We start from the raw sequence: 16,990 nt of genomic DNA, 5'->3' as shown, positions 1-16,990 counted from the left end.
CCCGAAAATAGAAGAAGAGGATTTAACTAATCTTACTATTCCGGCAACTTACACTGATCTAGAATCGAAAGATTCAGACACTTCAGGCAACTCAGAGGAAGATCAACTAAACAGTACAATAACCATGGCCGACGAAACGTTTGCCCAAAGGGCATATATCAGAGAAATTTCTAGTGCCATCCCAGAATTTAACGGCCAAAAACTACACTTGCAAAGATTTGTAACGGCCCTAAGATTGGTCAATTTAACAAAAGGATCGTTCGAAGATATAGCCGTAGAAGTTATTAAATCCAAAATTGTAGGATCTACTCTATACAAAGTTCAAGATGAGACCACAATAAACGCGATAATCAAGAAATTGCAGGACACAGTAGTCGGTGAAACATCCGACGTAATAAAGGCTAAAATGGCTAAAACAATACAGAAAGGCAAAACTGCCGAGAAATTCACAACTGACATAGACAACCTACGAAAGCTCTTAGAAGCTTCATACATTGATGAAGGCCTCTCGGCCGAACACGCTGATAAATTCAGCACAAAGGAAGCCATCACCACAATGGTCAAAAATTGTGAGCATGGCCGACTAAAGACAATACTGGAAGCTGGCAACTTCACCACCCATGAATGAAGCCGTCACTAAGTACATACAATGTAGTGCTGAAATGACCGGTAATGCCAACACCATATTGTATGCGCAAAGAGGTAACTATCGCGGTAATAATTACAGAAATAATTATCGCGGTAGGGGTAGTAGCCGAGGTAACTACCGAAATAACGGCTATAACCAAAACTACCAAAACAACCAGAATAACGGTTATAACCGCAACTATAACAATAATTATAGAGGAAACAACCGTGGCGGAAACAACCGCAGCGGAAATAACAGCGGATCGAACCAAAATAACCGTAATAATCAGAACAATGTCCGATTGGCCCAAACCAATTCGGAAAACCAAACAAACCCTTCAGATATTTAGAGCAAACAACTAGCTCAATAAAAACCGTCAACTTGAATCTAAGCATTTTCATAAAAATAAAAAATGAAAGTACACGTAAATGTTATACACTGTTACTTGATACTGGTGCAGACATATCTATATTAAAAGATAATATAGATAAATTTGAGATAATCAATGACAAAGTACACACCGAAATATCGGAAATAGGCGAAGCAACAATATCTTCAACAGGCTTAGCCAGTGTAGAACTCACTAATGGGAAATATATCATCCCACACGACTTTTACTTAGTCGACCAAAGTTTCCCAATACCTAGTGATGGCATACTAGGCATAGATTTCATAAAACAATACAATTGCCAACTAGATTTCACTCAAAGAGGCGACTCACTAATTCTTCGTCCAGATAACTTAAATTGTCCAATTGAATTGCAAATACTTCACTCTTGTGAAAGTAATGCCACAGTACTCCCTGCACGTTCCGAAGTTGTCCGAGAAATACAAATTCCCTCAGCAAAAAATTAAATTCTGATATTAAATCAGGAAATTGATGAAGGAATTTATATCGCAAACACGATATCCGACGACAATAATACTTTTGTCCGTATAATAAATACAACGAATGCCACAAAAATTCTAAGCTTAAATAATATTAAATACGAAACTTTGAATAATTATGATATAATAAAAGAAAATAACGAAGGAAGAGATGAATTCGTTATGAGTAAATTACCCAAAAACTGCCTTTATTTAAATCTCAATTAAAAGATCTATGCACCAGATACACAGACATATTCGGACTGGAAACCGAATCTATAACAACAAATAACTTTTACAAACAAAAGCTTACACTAAAGGATGACGAGCCCGTATATATAAAAAATTACAGAAGTCCGCACAGCCAAGTGCAAGAAATTCAAGCCCAAGTACAAAAGCTGATAGACGACAAGATAGTCGAACCATCAGTCTCACCTTACAATAGCCCACTATTATTAGTTCCAAATTAGTCCCTCCCGGACTCTGACAAGAAGAAATGGCGATTAGTAATTGACTATCGTCAAATCAATAAAAAACTATTGTCAGATAAATTCCCTTTACCTAGAATTGCTGATATTCTAGATCAGCTAGGTAGAGCTAAATATTTTTCATGCCTAGACTTAATGTCTGGTTTTCACCAAATTGAACTTGAAAAAAGTTCCAGGGATATAACGTCATTTTCAACGAGCAATGGCTCGTATCGCTTCACGCGATTACTAGCCCCAAATTCATTCCAGAGAATGATGACTATTGCTTTCTCAGGATTAGAACCGTCACAAGCATTTCTTTATATGGATGACTTAATAGTCATAGGATGTTCCGAAAAACACATGCTTAAGAACCAAACTGATGTTTTTGAGACATGTAGGAAACACAACCTAAAGTTACATCCTGAAAAATGTTCATTTTTCATGCATGAAGTCACATTTTTGGGACATATGTAAATGCACTGATAAAGGAATCTTGCCTGATGACAAAAAATATGATGTAATAAAAAACTATCCAGTCCCGCATGACGCGGACAGCGCTAGACGATTCGTTGCATTTTGCAATTACTATAGGCGCTTTATAAAAAATTTTGCCGATTACTCTCGTCACATAACTAGGTTATGCAAAAAAGATGTAAAATTCGAATGGACATCGGAATGCCAGAATGCCTTCGATCATCTTAAAACGGCACTTATAAAACCAACCTTGTTACAATATCCAGATTTTTCTAAAGAATTCTGCATAATAACTGATGCAAGTAAGCAAGCGTGTGGAGCGGTTTTAACTCAAAACCATAATGGACTCCAACTTCCAATTGCTTACGCATCAAGATCCTTTACTAAAGGAGAGAGTAACAAGAGTACTACTGAGCAGGAATTAGCTGCTATTCACTGGGCTATAAAACATTTTCGACCATATATTTATGGCAACCATTTCACAATTAAAACAGATCATAGACCATTAACTTACTTGTTTTCAATGGTAAATCCAAGTTCTAAATTAACACGTATGAGGCTTGAATTAGAGGAATTCGATTTTACGGTAGAATACCTGAAGGGCAAGGATAATTTCGTAGCTGATGCGTTATCAAGAATAACCATCCAAGAACTACAAAAATAACTGGATCAATAAATAAAGTCACTACAAGATTTCAAAGTAGACAAAAATTCCGCGCGGAACAACAAGAAAAAGAATTGCCTATGCAATCTCTGAATAAAGCTTCTAAGCCCAACGTGTACGACGTCATAAAAAATGATGAAGTACGTAAAGTAGTGACCTTGCATATAAAAGATATGTTGTGTTTATTTAAACATGGCAAGAAAATTATTGCAAGATATGAAGTTGGCGATCTATATACTAATGGAGTTATAGACTTAGGTCAATTTTTCCAAAGGCTTGAAACGCAAGCCGGTATATATAATATCAGCCAACTCAAAGTGGCACCGTGGGAAAATATCTTTAATAAAATATCAATAGATAGTTTCAAATTAATGGGCAATAAGATATTGAAGACATTAAGAGTAGCGCTACTCAACCCGGTGACCCTAGTATCCAAAGATACAGATAAAGAAGCAATTTTGTCTACGCTACATGATGATCCAATACAAGGAGGTCACACAGGCATCACAAAAACCTTGGCCAAGGTCCAGAGACACTACTACTGGAAAAATATGTCCAAAGACATAAGAGAGTACATAAGAAAATGTCCGAAATGCCAGAAAGCTAAAATAACAAAGCATACAAAGACTCCTTTAACAATTACAGAAACACCAGCACATGCTTTTGACAGAGTGATAGTGGATACCATCGGACCGCTACCAAAATCTGAAAATGGAAACGAGTATGCAGTCACATTAATATGTGATCTAACTAAGTATTTAGTTGCAATACCAATTCCAAACAAAAATGCTAATACTGTAGCCAAAGCCATATTTGAATCTTTTATTCTGAAGTACGGTCCAATGAAGACGTTCATTACGGACATGGGAACAGAGTATAAGAATTCAATCATAGACGATCTGTGCAAATATTTGAATATCAAAAATATTACATCAACAGCACACCATCAACAGACAGTTGGAACTATAGAAAGAAGTCATAGAACTTTCAATGAGTACATACGATCTTACATATCAATTGACAAAACTGATTGGGACGTATGGCTTCAATACTTCGTCTTTTGTTTCAACACGACCCCCTCTATGGCACATACTTATTGTCCATATGAGTTAGTATTCGGTAAAACAAGTAATTTACCGAAACATTTTAATAGCATAGATAGCGTAGAAGCACTATATAATATAGATGACTATGCTAAGGAATCTAAGTATAGATTAGAACTAGCTTATAAAAGAGCTAGGGTTATGTTAGAATCGAATAAGAATAGGAATAAATTATTGTACGACCATAGGGTAAATGATATAGATATATCAGTAGGCGACCAGGTTTTGTTAAAAAACGAAACAGGTCATAAGTTAGATGTTAAATACACCGGTCCTTACGTAGTAACGCAAATAGGTGATAGGGATAATATAGTCATAGCCAATGATAAACGTAAGACACAAACAGTTCATAAGGATAGGTTAAAAATCTTTATTTCATAATTTGCATTTAGTATAGCCATACACACTCATATCTACACATTAATACACTTACACAATACACAAAAAAAAAAAAACAAAAACAAAACAAAACAAAACTAAAACAAAAAAAAAATAGTAAAAACCAATTAAAAGTGTATTAATAATAAACATTAGTATAAAATAACTTCATTACATTACGTTATTTTTCAAAAGGAGGGAGATGTAGTATGCGCACATATCGAATACGCACTGTACCCAGAGTACTTAAAGAGTGCGCACTGTAATACAATGTTGCAGTGTTTACACAATTCAAAGTCCCGGTCATAAACCATGAGTGGCCGAAATATGAACCGATCGCTATGGCTTAGCCCGCACACAGAATGTGCTAGCGTCGGCATAATTGTAACGAACGGACAGCATATGCAAGTTATCCAACCCGTGATCCCGGCCGCCTTACCCATTTCATAAACAATTTTGTTTATAAACAATTCTTAGCTGGGAACCGTTCAACCAGCCTTCCTTCTTGCATAAACAGAAACTCACAGAAGCTCTTTTTAATTAACGCCGCGCGGTCCTTCCACGATAAACAAAGCTGAGTCCAGCTTATGATAACACAAATATCCGCCGAACTAAGAAATTGAAGATTAATCGGTTTAATTAAATTTCGTAAATCAAGATGACAAATTGCATCACCCAATTGTCCGATTCTCTTGAATCGAACTCTTTAAACATATCCCTAATTCTCTTAAGCAGAGGTTTGCTTACAGACACGGTACTCGATCGGTTCCAAACAGAAGTTAAGCAGTAGAATAAAAATAAAAATTAAGGATTAATGTAACCAGTGAAGTTTAAATAAAAATAAAAAATTATTTTTTTAAATAATTCACATCGAACATATTTAATTTGCATACCCCTCACGCCGCCACTTGAGAGCGCATAACTAATGTACATAAGAACATTTCTTTATACATAAGTATATATCTACACAGCCGTCTCTCTGCCACCGCCTGCGAGCAGCGCAGCTACGAGACTTAGCCTAAATTAAAACTTAAGGAATATTGTTAAAACGAGAGACGATCCAATCGCTGGAACGGCACCATTGCTGCTCCAATTAAAACCCAAATAAATTCAAGAATAAATGCAAACTAATAAAAGAAGACTATTCATTGAACTTAAGAATCATGGAGCAAATTGGAACAAATATAATTATATTTCATGGCGACCGAATAATTATATTTCAACATATCCACAGCCCATGGAATTAGCACATGCCCACTTATACGTAAACACACAATATGTTATAATCATTATACCCTATGATACCCTACTTGCACTTTACCCACGTTCAGTTTAGTTTGAGATTCGAAACCAATCGGTCGGTGTTCTTCAACAAAAATATATTCGGCTAAAAATAAAGGAAATTTTTAATTCTACGAATTGATAAAGATATTTAATTATATATTAGTTATGATACTTTGCATTCGTTCAACGTATAACTAATACATTCCATGCTACCCTACAATTGTCCAATCAATACCAGATTGCAATAGGAATCCTAAGTCTAAGGCTAACGGAATAAACCCAAAATCCGTCACAAGATGTAATAAACATTTATTGCCCTCACCCAATTGTCACGTTCCCACGTTCAAAGTTCAGTTTGAGACTCGAAATTAATCGGTCGGTGATCTTCAATACTACAATATACAAATCTTTGTAACATTCGGTTACAAATTGTTCAGACACTTAATTTTATATTAGTTTGCACTTCTACAAAGTATAGCTAATATATTCCATGCTATCCTACAATTGTCCAGTCAATACCAGATAGCAATAGGACTCCTAAATCCAAGACCAATGAAATAATCCCAAAGTCCGACACATGTTACATCCTAACACGAAACTCCCGACAAGTAGACTAAACATTTATGACCTATCCCCATCAAAGTTCACAGTTCAGTTTGAGACTCAAAACTAATCAGTCGGTGTTGTTTACAACTAGTATACAAATATTGTAATAATCTAGTTAAATAAATAATACATTTTTTAACTTACGAATTCTACAAGTATTTAGTTATATCTATATTCATACAAGTATGAGCTCTATCTTTGGCCAGATTCAAACTGACAATGTGGTCCTCTTCTTAAAAGTAATTTGATTTAAATTTTTTTGAAATGTAACATATGTACATTTTCCAGCAGTTATTTAGCTTACCGTTTTCAAGTCAAGGAATGTAACTTTCACCTTTTAAAGCTCACTTCACAGTAAGTTCAAATCGATAATTAAGCTGGAAAGTTATCCTTCTCCCGTGGGAACTGCAGTTATCCTCGACAAACTTTGTCCGCTCCTCAAATTTAGAATTATAATTTAATAAGTGGTGCTGGCTCTGCGAAGGGTGATTCAGCTCCGCTGGGTTGCTCATCGGCAGCTACCTAATTAGCCGTGGGCTAATATTTTTCCAGTTGGCCAACGCACTCTAATTAAACCTTTGAAATGCTTGGACAAGAGGCTCGGCAAGTCATGGTTTCCAGGAACCGTTGTTCTAAGTTCAATTAAAACGATATCAATTTGTGGAGTTATAGTTCAGGAAAGTTGAGTCTGAAAATATTTATTTATGAAAATCAGTATAGTTTTTATAGGATTTTTTAGATTTCACTTAAATGTAATGTAAACAAATTGTTAAAAATAAAGGATGTTGAGATTTATACAAAACAAAAAACAGAAAACTAATGGATAATTTTTTTAAAATAAATATATAAATTCAAAAAACCATTTTAAAAAAATATATAAGAAATAACAAAATTGTAGGTGGTGATATTTACCTTGGCTTACGATTCCAGATCTACATAAAATCGACTGCAATCAGAAGAATAAGGAAGGTATGGATGTGGAGTCCGATTTTTTTTACCAACTCTATCTTGAATCCACTTTCAGAATTGCGAGACGGTCTGTGTAGTCAAAAAAATGCATACACACAAAAATATGGTATAAATATTTCCTTTTGATACAAGTAAGATAAACTATGAATAAAATAATATGTATTACCTGAATCCAAAATTAAATCAAAAGCAGCACTCTAAATTCTCTCAGAACATTTAAGATTGCTCAATATTTGCTCGAGACCGAGTCTTGGCCGCCATATCATATAGACTCGAACTTATTCGGTGGGTGTTCTTCATAAACAGAATAAAACCATTGTAACTATTCATTCAAGGAAAAATAGAATAAAATAAATCCAAAATGGTCGGAAATAAATTCAGTGAGAATTAAAATCCGTGAACAGCAAAATCCAATTCGGCAGGAGAAAAAAATTCGGTGGATAAACTGAAATCCCAATTGCTCAATAACCAAATTTTGTGATTAACCAAATCAAAAGTGGATCAGATATAAACTGCAAATAATAACAAGAAAGGAAGCTAACTTCGGCACGCCGAAGTTTGTATACCCTTGCAGATATTATTTCATTAAATTTTACCATACTTATTATGTTGAGAGTTTGACAGTTACAGTTTTACATTCCCAGTTTTACATTTTCTCTACATCTACCGATCGGTTTATATTGCAGCTATATGATATAGTTGTCCGATTTTTATAAAATGTATACAAAAAATAATAAAAAAGCTTGTATCTCAGAGTAGATAAATATACGTTGAAAAACAACGAAGCTATAATTTTATTTCTATTAATTTCCCGATCGTTCCTTGGCAGCTATATCATATAGTCGTCCGATTTTCATAAAATGTTTTCCAAAATTCAGAAATAATATATAATGGACACATCTAAAAAATTGTGTAAAAATGTTGAAAAACAGCAAAGTTATAATTTTTTTTCTAAAAATTTATCGAACATTTGTATGGCAGCTATATGATATAGTCGTCCGATCCGGCCCGTTCCGACAGTGAGAGTATATAGAAGACTATATGCAAAGTTTCATTCAGATAGCTTTAAAACTGAGGGACTAGTTTGCGTAGAAACGGACAGACGGACGGACGGACATGGCTAGATCGACTCGGCTGTTGATGATGATCAAGAATATATTTACTTCATAGGGTTGGAAAGGTCTCCTTCACTGTGTTGCAAGCTTCTGACTGAATATATACCTATATAATACCCTTTAAGGGCATAATAATGATTATTGATGATGTTTATTCATTTATTTTATTATTTTTTTTTTTTTTCTCAAAATAGAACTCAACTGTAAGAGTCACGGATTCCGCAATCATATTTCATATTTGAACGCAAAGCTACCCAACAATACCTATGTTTATGATTATTGATGCATTGCAATAGGACAAAGATTTGTCAATCAGTAACTAAAGTAAAGTAAGTAAGTAAATATAAAATCTTTATGCATAATTGGGTTAAAACATTCAAATACAAAAATCCCGGAATATTTGGACATCAACTTATATTTCACCAAGTTCTTTGTATTATTCACGTAATTATTTTCCGACCGAATTGGATTTTAAAATGTTCACTATTACTCTTACCGAATTTATTTCTTTATTTCCGAACGAATGGGATTTTATTTGTTCACAAAATTTAATTCTTACCTGATGGGATTCACAGAATTATTTCTGACCGAATTTTAATTTTTTGTTCTCTTTGAAACTACACATTGATTCACCGATAAGGATAACCAGTCGTTAAATATATATGCTTAAATTGATCTGTACCGTGTTAAAAAAGACTTCTATAAAGATCAGTTTGCATAATTCGAAAATATATTTAATTTTTGACTGAATAATTACAAAGAATTTATTTTGCTGTAAAGAACTGAATAGTTCTGAGTCTCAAACTGAACTGAATTAGTTGGCGATCAAGGCGATCTGTCCATAGCTTTCCAAATATTGAGTGAACTTTAAATGTTGAGAGAATTTAGAGAGAGCTTTTGAGTGATTCATTGAGCTGTCTTTGACTTACCCTTGAATTCAAATGCACTCGCTCTCGGATACAAGGGCTTTATGATTTTACGATCTTGTTATTGAAATCTTAGATATACATATGTTTTTGAGTTTTCGGGTTTGAACTTCGAACTTGAAGTGGGAACGTGACAATCTGACGGGAGCCTGGGACTATAAATATTTAGTCTACTTGTCTGCAGTTTCACGTTACCTTCAGTGGCGGAGTTTGGGTATTTCCGTTGGCCTTGGCTTTAGGATTCCTATTGCAATCTAGTAGTGACTGTTGCTGTGTGGATGTGTCTGATTTACAAATGTGGGGAAGCATAGGGAGTATTGGTGATGTGGTGCACAATTGCAGGGTATCGTAGGGTGTATTTGTTATACATATAGAGTGTACTTATGATTCTTTTTTAATGTTTATTATGTGAGTTATTGGGGCTTTAGTGTGAATGACTTGGGTGGAAATATAAGAAAATAACATAAACAATTGGTTTGTAATTTTATTAGGTTTTTTTTTTTGAGTTTAAAGGAACAGATAATGTCCAAAGGATAATATAGCTTTAGTTTGTTTAACGATTTGTTGTCTCTATGAATTCCTTTCCTTGAGGGCAATTTTAATATAAAATTTTTTTATAAAAAAAGTAAAGAAATTCTCTCCATTCAAAACATTAGGTTTTAGGTACTGCATTGTTAGTCGGTTGTGAAGCTTGAGCTCCTTGGTTTGGGTTTGCTGGTTTCTTGTTTTTGTATTTTTGCTTATTGGGGTTCTGGGGATTCTGTGGATTTGGATTGTTGTTTTGATTAGAGTTCTGCCGATTTTGCGGATTCTTATACGGGCGATTCTGCTGATTGGAACGTGCATATTGAGTTGGATGCTGAGCAGGCGGTTTCTGCTGATGAGGAATTTGTTGATTCGGATTTTGAAGATTGGGTTTCTGTTCGACGTTGTTCGGATTCTGGTTATTCTTCTGCTGAGTCTTTTGCACCCATTTCGGTCTCACTGAATTGGGCGGACCAGTTGGACCATATCCTCCTGCCCCAATCGGCTGATATGGATACTGAGGGGGACCCTGCTGGTTAATGGATGGCCCTGGGGCAAACATATTGAATCCCTGCTGCGGGAAGTTTTGTGGATTCCAATTCGGATTTGGCGGAAAGCGGGGACCATTCCAGGGGGCTCGGGGTCCATGTTGGCCAGGCATTCGGTGCTGATTTGGGTTGCGAGCTCGGTAATTTGGCCTATGTTGAGGCGCCGGATTCAAGGAGTTAATGTTAAGGGGAGGCGTATTCCGGAACGGATTATTGGGATTAAGCTGGTTCATCATGTTGACCGGAGGTCCGTACATTAAATTGTCGTTGCCACTTCCGTGCTGGATTTGTACCCGGAAGTTTTGAGTAGGAGTTCCCTTGGTTTCCGGCTCAGCCTTTAGTAGTGGTGTGGGCTGGGCAGTGCCAGTCGCTGCATCGTCCAATTTCAGCACCGAGTGGTCATCGTCATTTAGCTTTGCCTCATCCAACAATCGCACTATGTTCTCCATTTTTTTCTTCTGCTCGCGCTCTCCTTCTTTGCGCTGCCAGTGCTGGTATAGATGCGCCTTCAGATCCAGCAACAAGTCGGTGGAAAACTCGCACTGGTTGCAGGTGAGCGTCCTTTGGTTTCTCAGCTCGTTGTACTTCTCTTCCGAGATGGATTCAATGGAGCCCTGCAGGCTCAGCAGCATGTGCACCATTTGAAAGGGCATGAAGAGCTCCGTGTGGAAGCTATTCCAGTGACGAGGCCGCTTCATGGCCATAGAGTAGAAGTCGTCCGAGAGAACGTGCAGATTGAGGCGATTCCAGAAGGTGTGCACCTTGAACCCGATGCGAAAGTCGCGCGACTCCAGGTGATCCTGCTGCTCGATGATCTGGTTGGCCAGCTCCATCATGTGATCCAGCAAGGGTAGGTGCTCCTCCGTCAACTGAAGGCAATGCCGAACCATTAATAAAAAGAAGAAGCACTCTACAATCACAAACCTGGGTTATATCCCTGAGCTCCTCCTTGGCCACCACCCGGAAGTGGTATTGCGATTTCGGAAAATCGGCCTTGATAACAACCGCTCGATCGGTTTCGATGAGGAAGTTCCTTTTATCCTTCAGCTTGCGCTTCAGCTCATCGCGAAAGTATGCCTTCTCGTCTACCTCCTGCTTCTCCATTTTGTCACCTGCTTGAATTATCGAGGAATCACCGAAATTGACGGAGGAAAGCTCTGAGTCATCTGTCATTCGAGAACCGGCTGGAAGAGATTCTCAGCTGAAAGAACTGGAACTAGTACCTACTAGTGGTTCGCTCTGGATCTTGGAGGTGCTGCAGTAGATGTTCCTTGAGTGTTGGCAAGTTTTTGCCCACGAATTCGCACTGGTTGCAAATCAGCGGCTTATTCAGCAGTTCGTCTCTTAGCGACTTTGGCAGGCGTGAAAAGCAGTTTTCCTTCTCCAGCAGAGCGAAGAGTTCTACGGGAAATAATCAATACAAATTAATGAAATAAAAGCAATAAGGCAAAGGTAACGATGTAAATCGAGAGGAAGAGGACGATACGATATATCAAGATAAACAGCTTCTTCAATATATAAAATATCGTGAATCTGAGTCTATCGAAATTTGAAATATGAAATATATTGCCTAAAATATCGGTATTATCTAAAGACCAAATGTTATTTAAGGGGCTATAGTATTAACTATTATATATAAAATATCTTTTATAATTAATTCAAATATAATAAGCGATAATTGGGCTCCTATTTTGCAGAATTCGATATATAAATCTGAATTTATAGTTATCGTATATGTATCCTGTCAAATTATCGACAAAATTATATATTGACTTCACGACAAATATTGATAGAATATCGATATAGTGAATAATCTGTCATTCGTAGCCTAAGGAATTTTATTATCGTCCCAGTGTACGTTCTATTGAAATAACTCCTTGGTGTTTCCCAAGGTATTCTTACTTTCGTAGGGCACAAATAACTCCGTGTTGAAAGAGTTCCAGTGCTTCTTTGTCTTCAGGGTTGGCGATACAAAATCCGTGGAGATGACATGCAAGTGAAGCCTCTGCATGCTAGGCTCCGCATGGAACCCCACCTGGAAGTCCGTCCAGCGGGCTCCCTTTACCTCAACCACGTTCCTGGCCAACAGATGCAGCTCCTCCAGCAGAGGCAGATGACTTCGATTCAGCTTAAAAATGTAATGCCTATTAAATGGATACGATTTTGGGGGTATAACTACTAGTTCACCTGGAAGATGCTGGGAATATCGGCCAACGGGAGCACCAAGTAGTGGTGCTGCGCCTTGGGATACTTGTCCGCGATGACCACGCCGAGTTCCGATGAAATAATCAAGTTGTTAGGATTTAAAATTTCCTTTATCAGACCGCTGGACCAAGACATAACAAATTATGTATGTTAAATTATGTTTTTTAGTTGAATTGAATTTATTTTGGCAACTTAATTTCACGACAAAATCAAAACAAAAGAATAACAAAAATAACAGCTGGTGAACCAGAGCACACCAGTGTTGGATAACACTGAAACTCTGATAGAGATGGCATAGATAGCCGGCGAGAGTGAGCATATCAGCTATAAGTACCCACCGGACTAGCCTACAAAAGTCTACAACCGGACACATGCTGAAATTCCGGTTTTAAACTGCAATTTGTAAAGAATTATGTTTGCATCTAGTTCCTAGTTCCTAGTTTTCTAGGCTTCAACTTTTGCCCACTGTAACTGGTTTACTTTGGTATTTTTTAGCCGCTCGCGGTGCGGTCACACTGTTGTTTACCTCGACGCACGCCGAACGAATTTCCAAATTACGTGATAATTACACTTAAAAGCTGAAATAAACAAGCTCCAGCATGGACATTAAGCCCGTGCTGCAGCCCCTGACGCGGCCTCGCGCCAACGCGGAGCCGCTGCACATCCAGCGATTGGAGGCGGCCCTCAACATGCGCCCCTTCATGGACATGACCAAGAGGGCCCTGCGGAGACCGCTGAGTAGCAACGAGGACAGCGCCGAGGAGAGGGAGTTTAAAAGGGAACCGGAGACAGAGGACTCCGACGACCTCTCCACGGTGGGCGTGGTCAAGCAGAGGCGGTCCGGCAGGAGCAAACATCGTCTGCTGGGCAGCAAGGAAGGTGAGTGGCTGCCGGAAGCAAGTAAGGACTTTGGCTAACCTTCAAGTCTTCAGAACGACAGAGTGTGAAGGCCCAGCTATATAACTTCAACGACCTGACCAGCGATCGGGAGTGGCTGTACGATCTCCTGCTGAGCGACACGGAAAGCGATGACCCCACCATTACGGAGGATGAGTATGTGCACCAGCTCTTGAGGGAGCACATAAGGGAGCAGCGTCAGCGGAAGAACTACTACAAAAAGGCCACGGTGAGTGACGGAAATATAAGCAAAACAATATTTAAACTCTGCTCTTACTCTGTAGAATGCCCAGTACGCTTACTACGGCAGTGGCCTTCTGTCCAACCACGACGTCTTCGCCGAGCGCCAGCAGGCCACCGCTGGAGTGCGCAAGCGACGACGCCGCACCAAGCAGGAGATTCTCATGGCCCGTTTGGCCGAGGCGCAGGCTGGTCCCAAGACACCCAAGCAACGAAAGAGGGGACGCAAGAAGCGGAATACCATCGGATCCCCAGAGTCCGGGGAGGTGCCACCCTCCGAGCTGGGAAAATACACCTTTGGTGACACGCTGCCCACCAACGATGACGAAGACGAGGACGGTGGCGAGGTGGATTACAAGCGAGAGCTGGCGAGCTTGGCTCTCGACTACCCGGAAGAGGAGGAAATCGAGGAGGAGGTGGACGTGGTCGGCGGCGCCGAGGGTCAGGTGACCAAAGTCAGGCGAAAGCGAAAGAATCCCGCTGCCTTGGCCGCCCGCCGTCGCCGCATTTGGCAGATTATGTCAAAGAAGGAGACTGGCCGCCTGCAGCGCATCAAGAGTAACAATCACAAGGAGATGCTGGCCAATTGCAAGCGGGTGGCTGGAATGTGTGCCAAGGTAGTGCGACAGCGCGCCCTCAACTCCCAGCGGATCATGAAGGAGACCGTGTGGCGGGCCAAGCGCCTCACCAGGGAAATGCTCGCCTACTGGAAGCGCTATGAGCGCGTGGAGCGGGATCAGCGGCGAAAGCAAGAGCGCGAGGCGGAGGAGCAGCGCAAGCAGGACGTGGAGCTCATAGAGGTGAAGCGCCAGCAGCGCAAGCTCAACTTCCTGATCACCCAAACTGAGTTGTACGCTCACTTCATGTCCAAGAAACTGGGCCAGGGCAGCGAGGAGGATCAGCTGAGGATTCTCAGCCAGCTGGACGAGGAAACCAATGCCCGTCTGGCGGGGCAGGATGACTATGACGCTGGGGAAATGAAGCTGCTGGCCCAGGAGCACGCGGAAGCGGCCATGCAAAGGGATCTGGACAAGACCAGAGCATTCGACGTGTTTGTAAAAAAAGAGGAGGAGGAGGACGAAGACGACGGGGAGCAGGAAGAGCTCCCAGATTCAAAGCCAGAAGCCCGGCCGGAGATGAAGGATCTACCGCAACCAAAGATGTTCAAGGGAACCCTCAAGGGCTACCAGATCAAGGGAATGACCTGGCTAGCCAACATCTACGACCAGGGAATCAGCGGCATCCTGGCAGACGAAATGGGTCTGGGCAAGACAGTCCAGTCGATCGCATTCCTCTGCCACATAGCCGAGCACTACGGGGTGTGGGGACCTTTCCTAGTGATCTCCCCCGCCTCCACGCTCCACAACTGGCAGCAGGAAATGTCCAGATTCGTGCCCGATTTCAATGTGGTCCCCTACTGGGGATCCCCCGGCGAGCGGAAGATCCTCCGACAGTTCTGGGACCAAAAGCACTTGCACACCCGCGACGCCAGCTTCCATGTGGTGATCACCTCCTACCAGCTGGTGGTCAGCGACTACAAGTACTTCAACCGAATCAAGTGGCAGTACATGGTCTTGGACGAGGCGCAGGCCATCAAGAGCGCCGCCTCGCAACGGTGGAAGCTGCTCCTGGGCTTCAGCTGTCGCAATCGGCTGCTCCTCAGCGGCACTCCCATCCAGAACAGCATGGCGGAGCTGTGGGCTCTGCTGCACTTCATTATGCCCACCCTGTTCGATTCCCACGACGAGTTCAACGAGTGGTTCTCCAAGGACATCGAATCGCATGCGGAGAACAAAACGGGCATTGATGAGAAGCAAATCTCCAGACTCCACATGATACTTAAGCCCTTTATGCTGCGGCGCATTAAAAAGGATGTGGAGAACGAACTGTCCGACAAGATCGAGATCATGGTCTACTGTCCGCTGACCATTCGTCAAAAACTGCTGTACCGGGCTCTGAAGCAAAAGATCAGGATCGAAGACCTCCTTCACCTGACCAGCGGCAGTTCCACTGCCACCTCGTCTTCCTCCTCGGCCTCGAACCTGATGAACCTGGTCATGCAGTTCCGCAAGGTGTGCAATCATCCGGAGCTCTTCGAACGGCGGGATGCCAGGAGCCCGTTCTTCATGCGCTGTGCGGAGTATACGATGCCCAGATTGGTTTTCGAGAACGGATTGCTTCACAGATCGTTGCCAAGTCGACGGCACCTGCTCTACAATAGGTGCATATATTTCTTGATAAGCATCAACAGCCGAGTTGATCTAGCCATGTCCGTCCGTCTGTTTGAACGAAAGTTTGCAAATAGTTTCTGACTACTCTCCCTCCTATCTACATAAGTCGAAACGGGATCGGACGACTATATAATGTAGCTGCAAAGGTATACAAACTTCGGCGTGCCAAAGTCAGCTTTCTTTCTAGTTTTATTTGCACTTAATTGTATTAAGAGAAACGAAATACGAAACTTTGTGAGAGCGCAACTGAAAGAAACTCTCTCTTCTGAAACGGCTTCAAAGAAGCACTTTGACCGAGATCAAATTGATGGGGGACGACCCAAGAGGTTTTTCTAATACCATTTTGAATAGGTTTCGCACTTTGAAAACTTTTGCAAGCATTGGTATTCATTTATTACTGATTAATTATTTTGTATATTTCTTTCGCCAGGTTTAACATCTTTAAATCCGAGTACATGCAAAGGTCGCTGTTTGAGGATGTAAATGTGGACAGTTGCTTTGGATTCACCCGCTTGTGCGATTTATCTGTGGGCGATATGGTGGACGTTACCCTCAACGGGCTGATTGCTTTGTGAGTAATACCTTATTCTCATTTAAACAGGAATGCAATTACACTTTTAATATAAATTCGCAGCCTCTTACATTTCCACCGGGTGCTAGAGAAGTATCCACTTCTGGCCTATCGTCGCTTTTGGTGGAAAAAACAACGCGCCAGCAGATATCAACTCCTGGAGCCGATGCTAGAAAATAAACTGATACCGGACTTTATGCTCACCGACTGTGTGCTCAGGAACTTTGTCTTCACAGCGATGGTGAGAGGATAATACAATGAATGGTTCAAACTAATGACCCCCTTACCC

The 16,990-nt window shown here is 40.4% G+C and overlaps 2 protein-coding genes and 1 long non-coding RNA gene across 7 annotated transcripts in view; 1 reads left to right on the top strand and 2 right to left on the bottom strand.

Annotated features, from left to right (window-relative positions):
- Positions 1 to 4,879: 4,879 nt before the first annotated feature.
- Positions 4,880 to 9,345, bottom strand: LOC138928814 (uncharacterized). Of its 2 annotated transcripts, none has more exons than XR_011445214.1 (4): positions 9,118 to 9,345; positions 7,610 to 7,765; positions 7,387 to 7,512; positions 4,880 to 7,162 (listed from the first exon to the last, which is right to left on the bottom strand). It is a non-coding gene; the product is annotated as an uncharacterized lncRNA (long non-coding RNA). The 2 variants fall into 2 exon arrangements; XR_011445213.1 differs by having other exon boundaries at positions 7,610 to 7,737.
- Positions 9,346 to 9,955: 610 nt separating this feature from the next.
- On the bottom strand, positions 9,956 to 13,009 carry Aptx (aprataxin). 2 transcript variants are annotated; one of them, XM_017180572.3, is made up of 5 exons: positions 12,745 to 13,009; positions 12,460 to 12,685; positions 11,785 to 11,958; positions 11,482 to 11,753; positions 9,956 to 11,426 (listed from the first exon to the last, which is right to left on the bottom strand). In XM_017180572.3, the coding sequence occupies exons 1-5, from the start codon at positions 12,895 to 12,897 to the stop codon at positions 10,137 to 10,139; spliced, it is 2,115 nt and encodes a 704-aa protein (XP_017036061.1). In that variant the 5' UTR covers positions 12,898 to 13,009; the 3' UTR covers positions 9,956 to 10,136. The 2 variants fall into 2 exon arrangements, with proteins under 2 accessions (XP_017036061.1, XP_017036060.1); XM_017180571.3 differs by having other exon boundaries at positions 11,482 to 11,669; positions 12,745 to 13,008.
- Positions 13,010 to 13,181: 172 nt separating this feature from the next.
- Ino80 (chromatin-remodeling ATPase INO80) overlaps positions 13,182 to 16,990 on the top strand; it is a 41,166-nt gene continuing 37,357 nt past the window's right edge. For 2 of the 3 annotated variants that reach the window (XM_017180511.3, XM_041774354.2), the window contains exons 1-5: positions 13,185 to 13,641; positions 13,695 to 13,888; positions 13,944 to 16,120; positions 16,561 to 16,701; positions 16,765 to 16,942. In XM_017180511.3, coding sequence (XP_017036000.1) covers positions 13,362 to 13,641; positions 13,695 to 13,888; positions 13,944 to 16,120; positions 16,561 to 16,701; positions 16,765 to 16,942 — 2,970 coding nt within the window. In that variant the 5' untranslated portion in view covers positions 13,185 to 13,361. Of the gene's footprint in view, positions 13,642 to 13,694; positions 13,889 to 13,943; positions 16,121 to 16,560; positions 16,702 to 16,764; positions 16,943 to 16,990 lie in introns of all 3 variants that reach the window. The other variant, XM_070287142.1, reaches the window with a different exon arrangement.

The sequence above is a fragment of the Drosophila kikkawai genome, chromosome 3R (genome assembly GCF_030179895.1).
Source record: "Drosophila kikkawai strain 14028-0561.14 chromosome 3R, DkikHiC1v2, whole genome shotgun sequence".
In the NCBI taxonomy this organism is placed as follows: Eukaryota; Metazoa; Arthropoda; class Insecta; order Diptera; family Drosophilidae; genus Drosophila; species Drosophila kikkawai.
The sequence above is the reverse complement of the archived record's forward strand: the minus strand, read 5'-3'. Positions and strand labels throughout refer to the sequence as shown.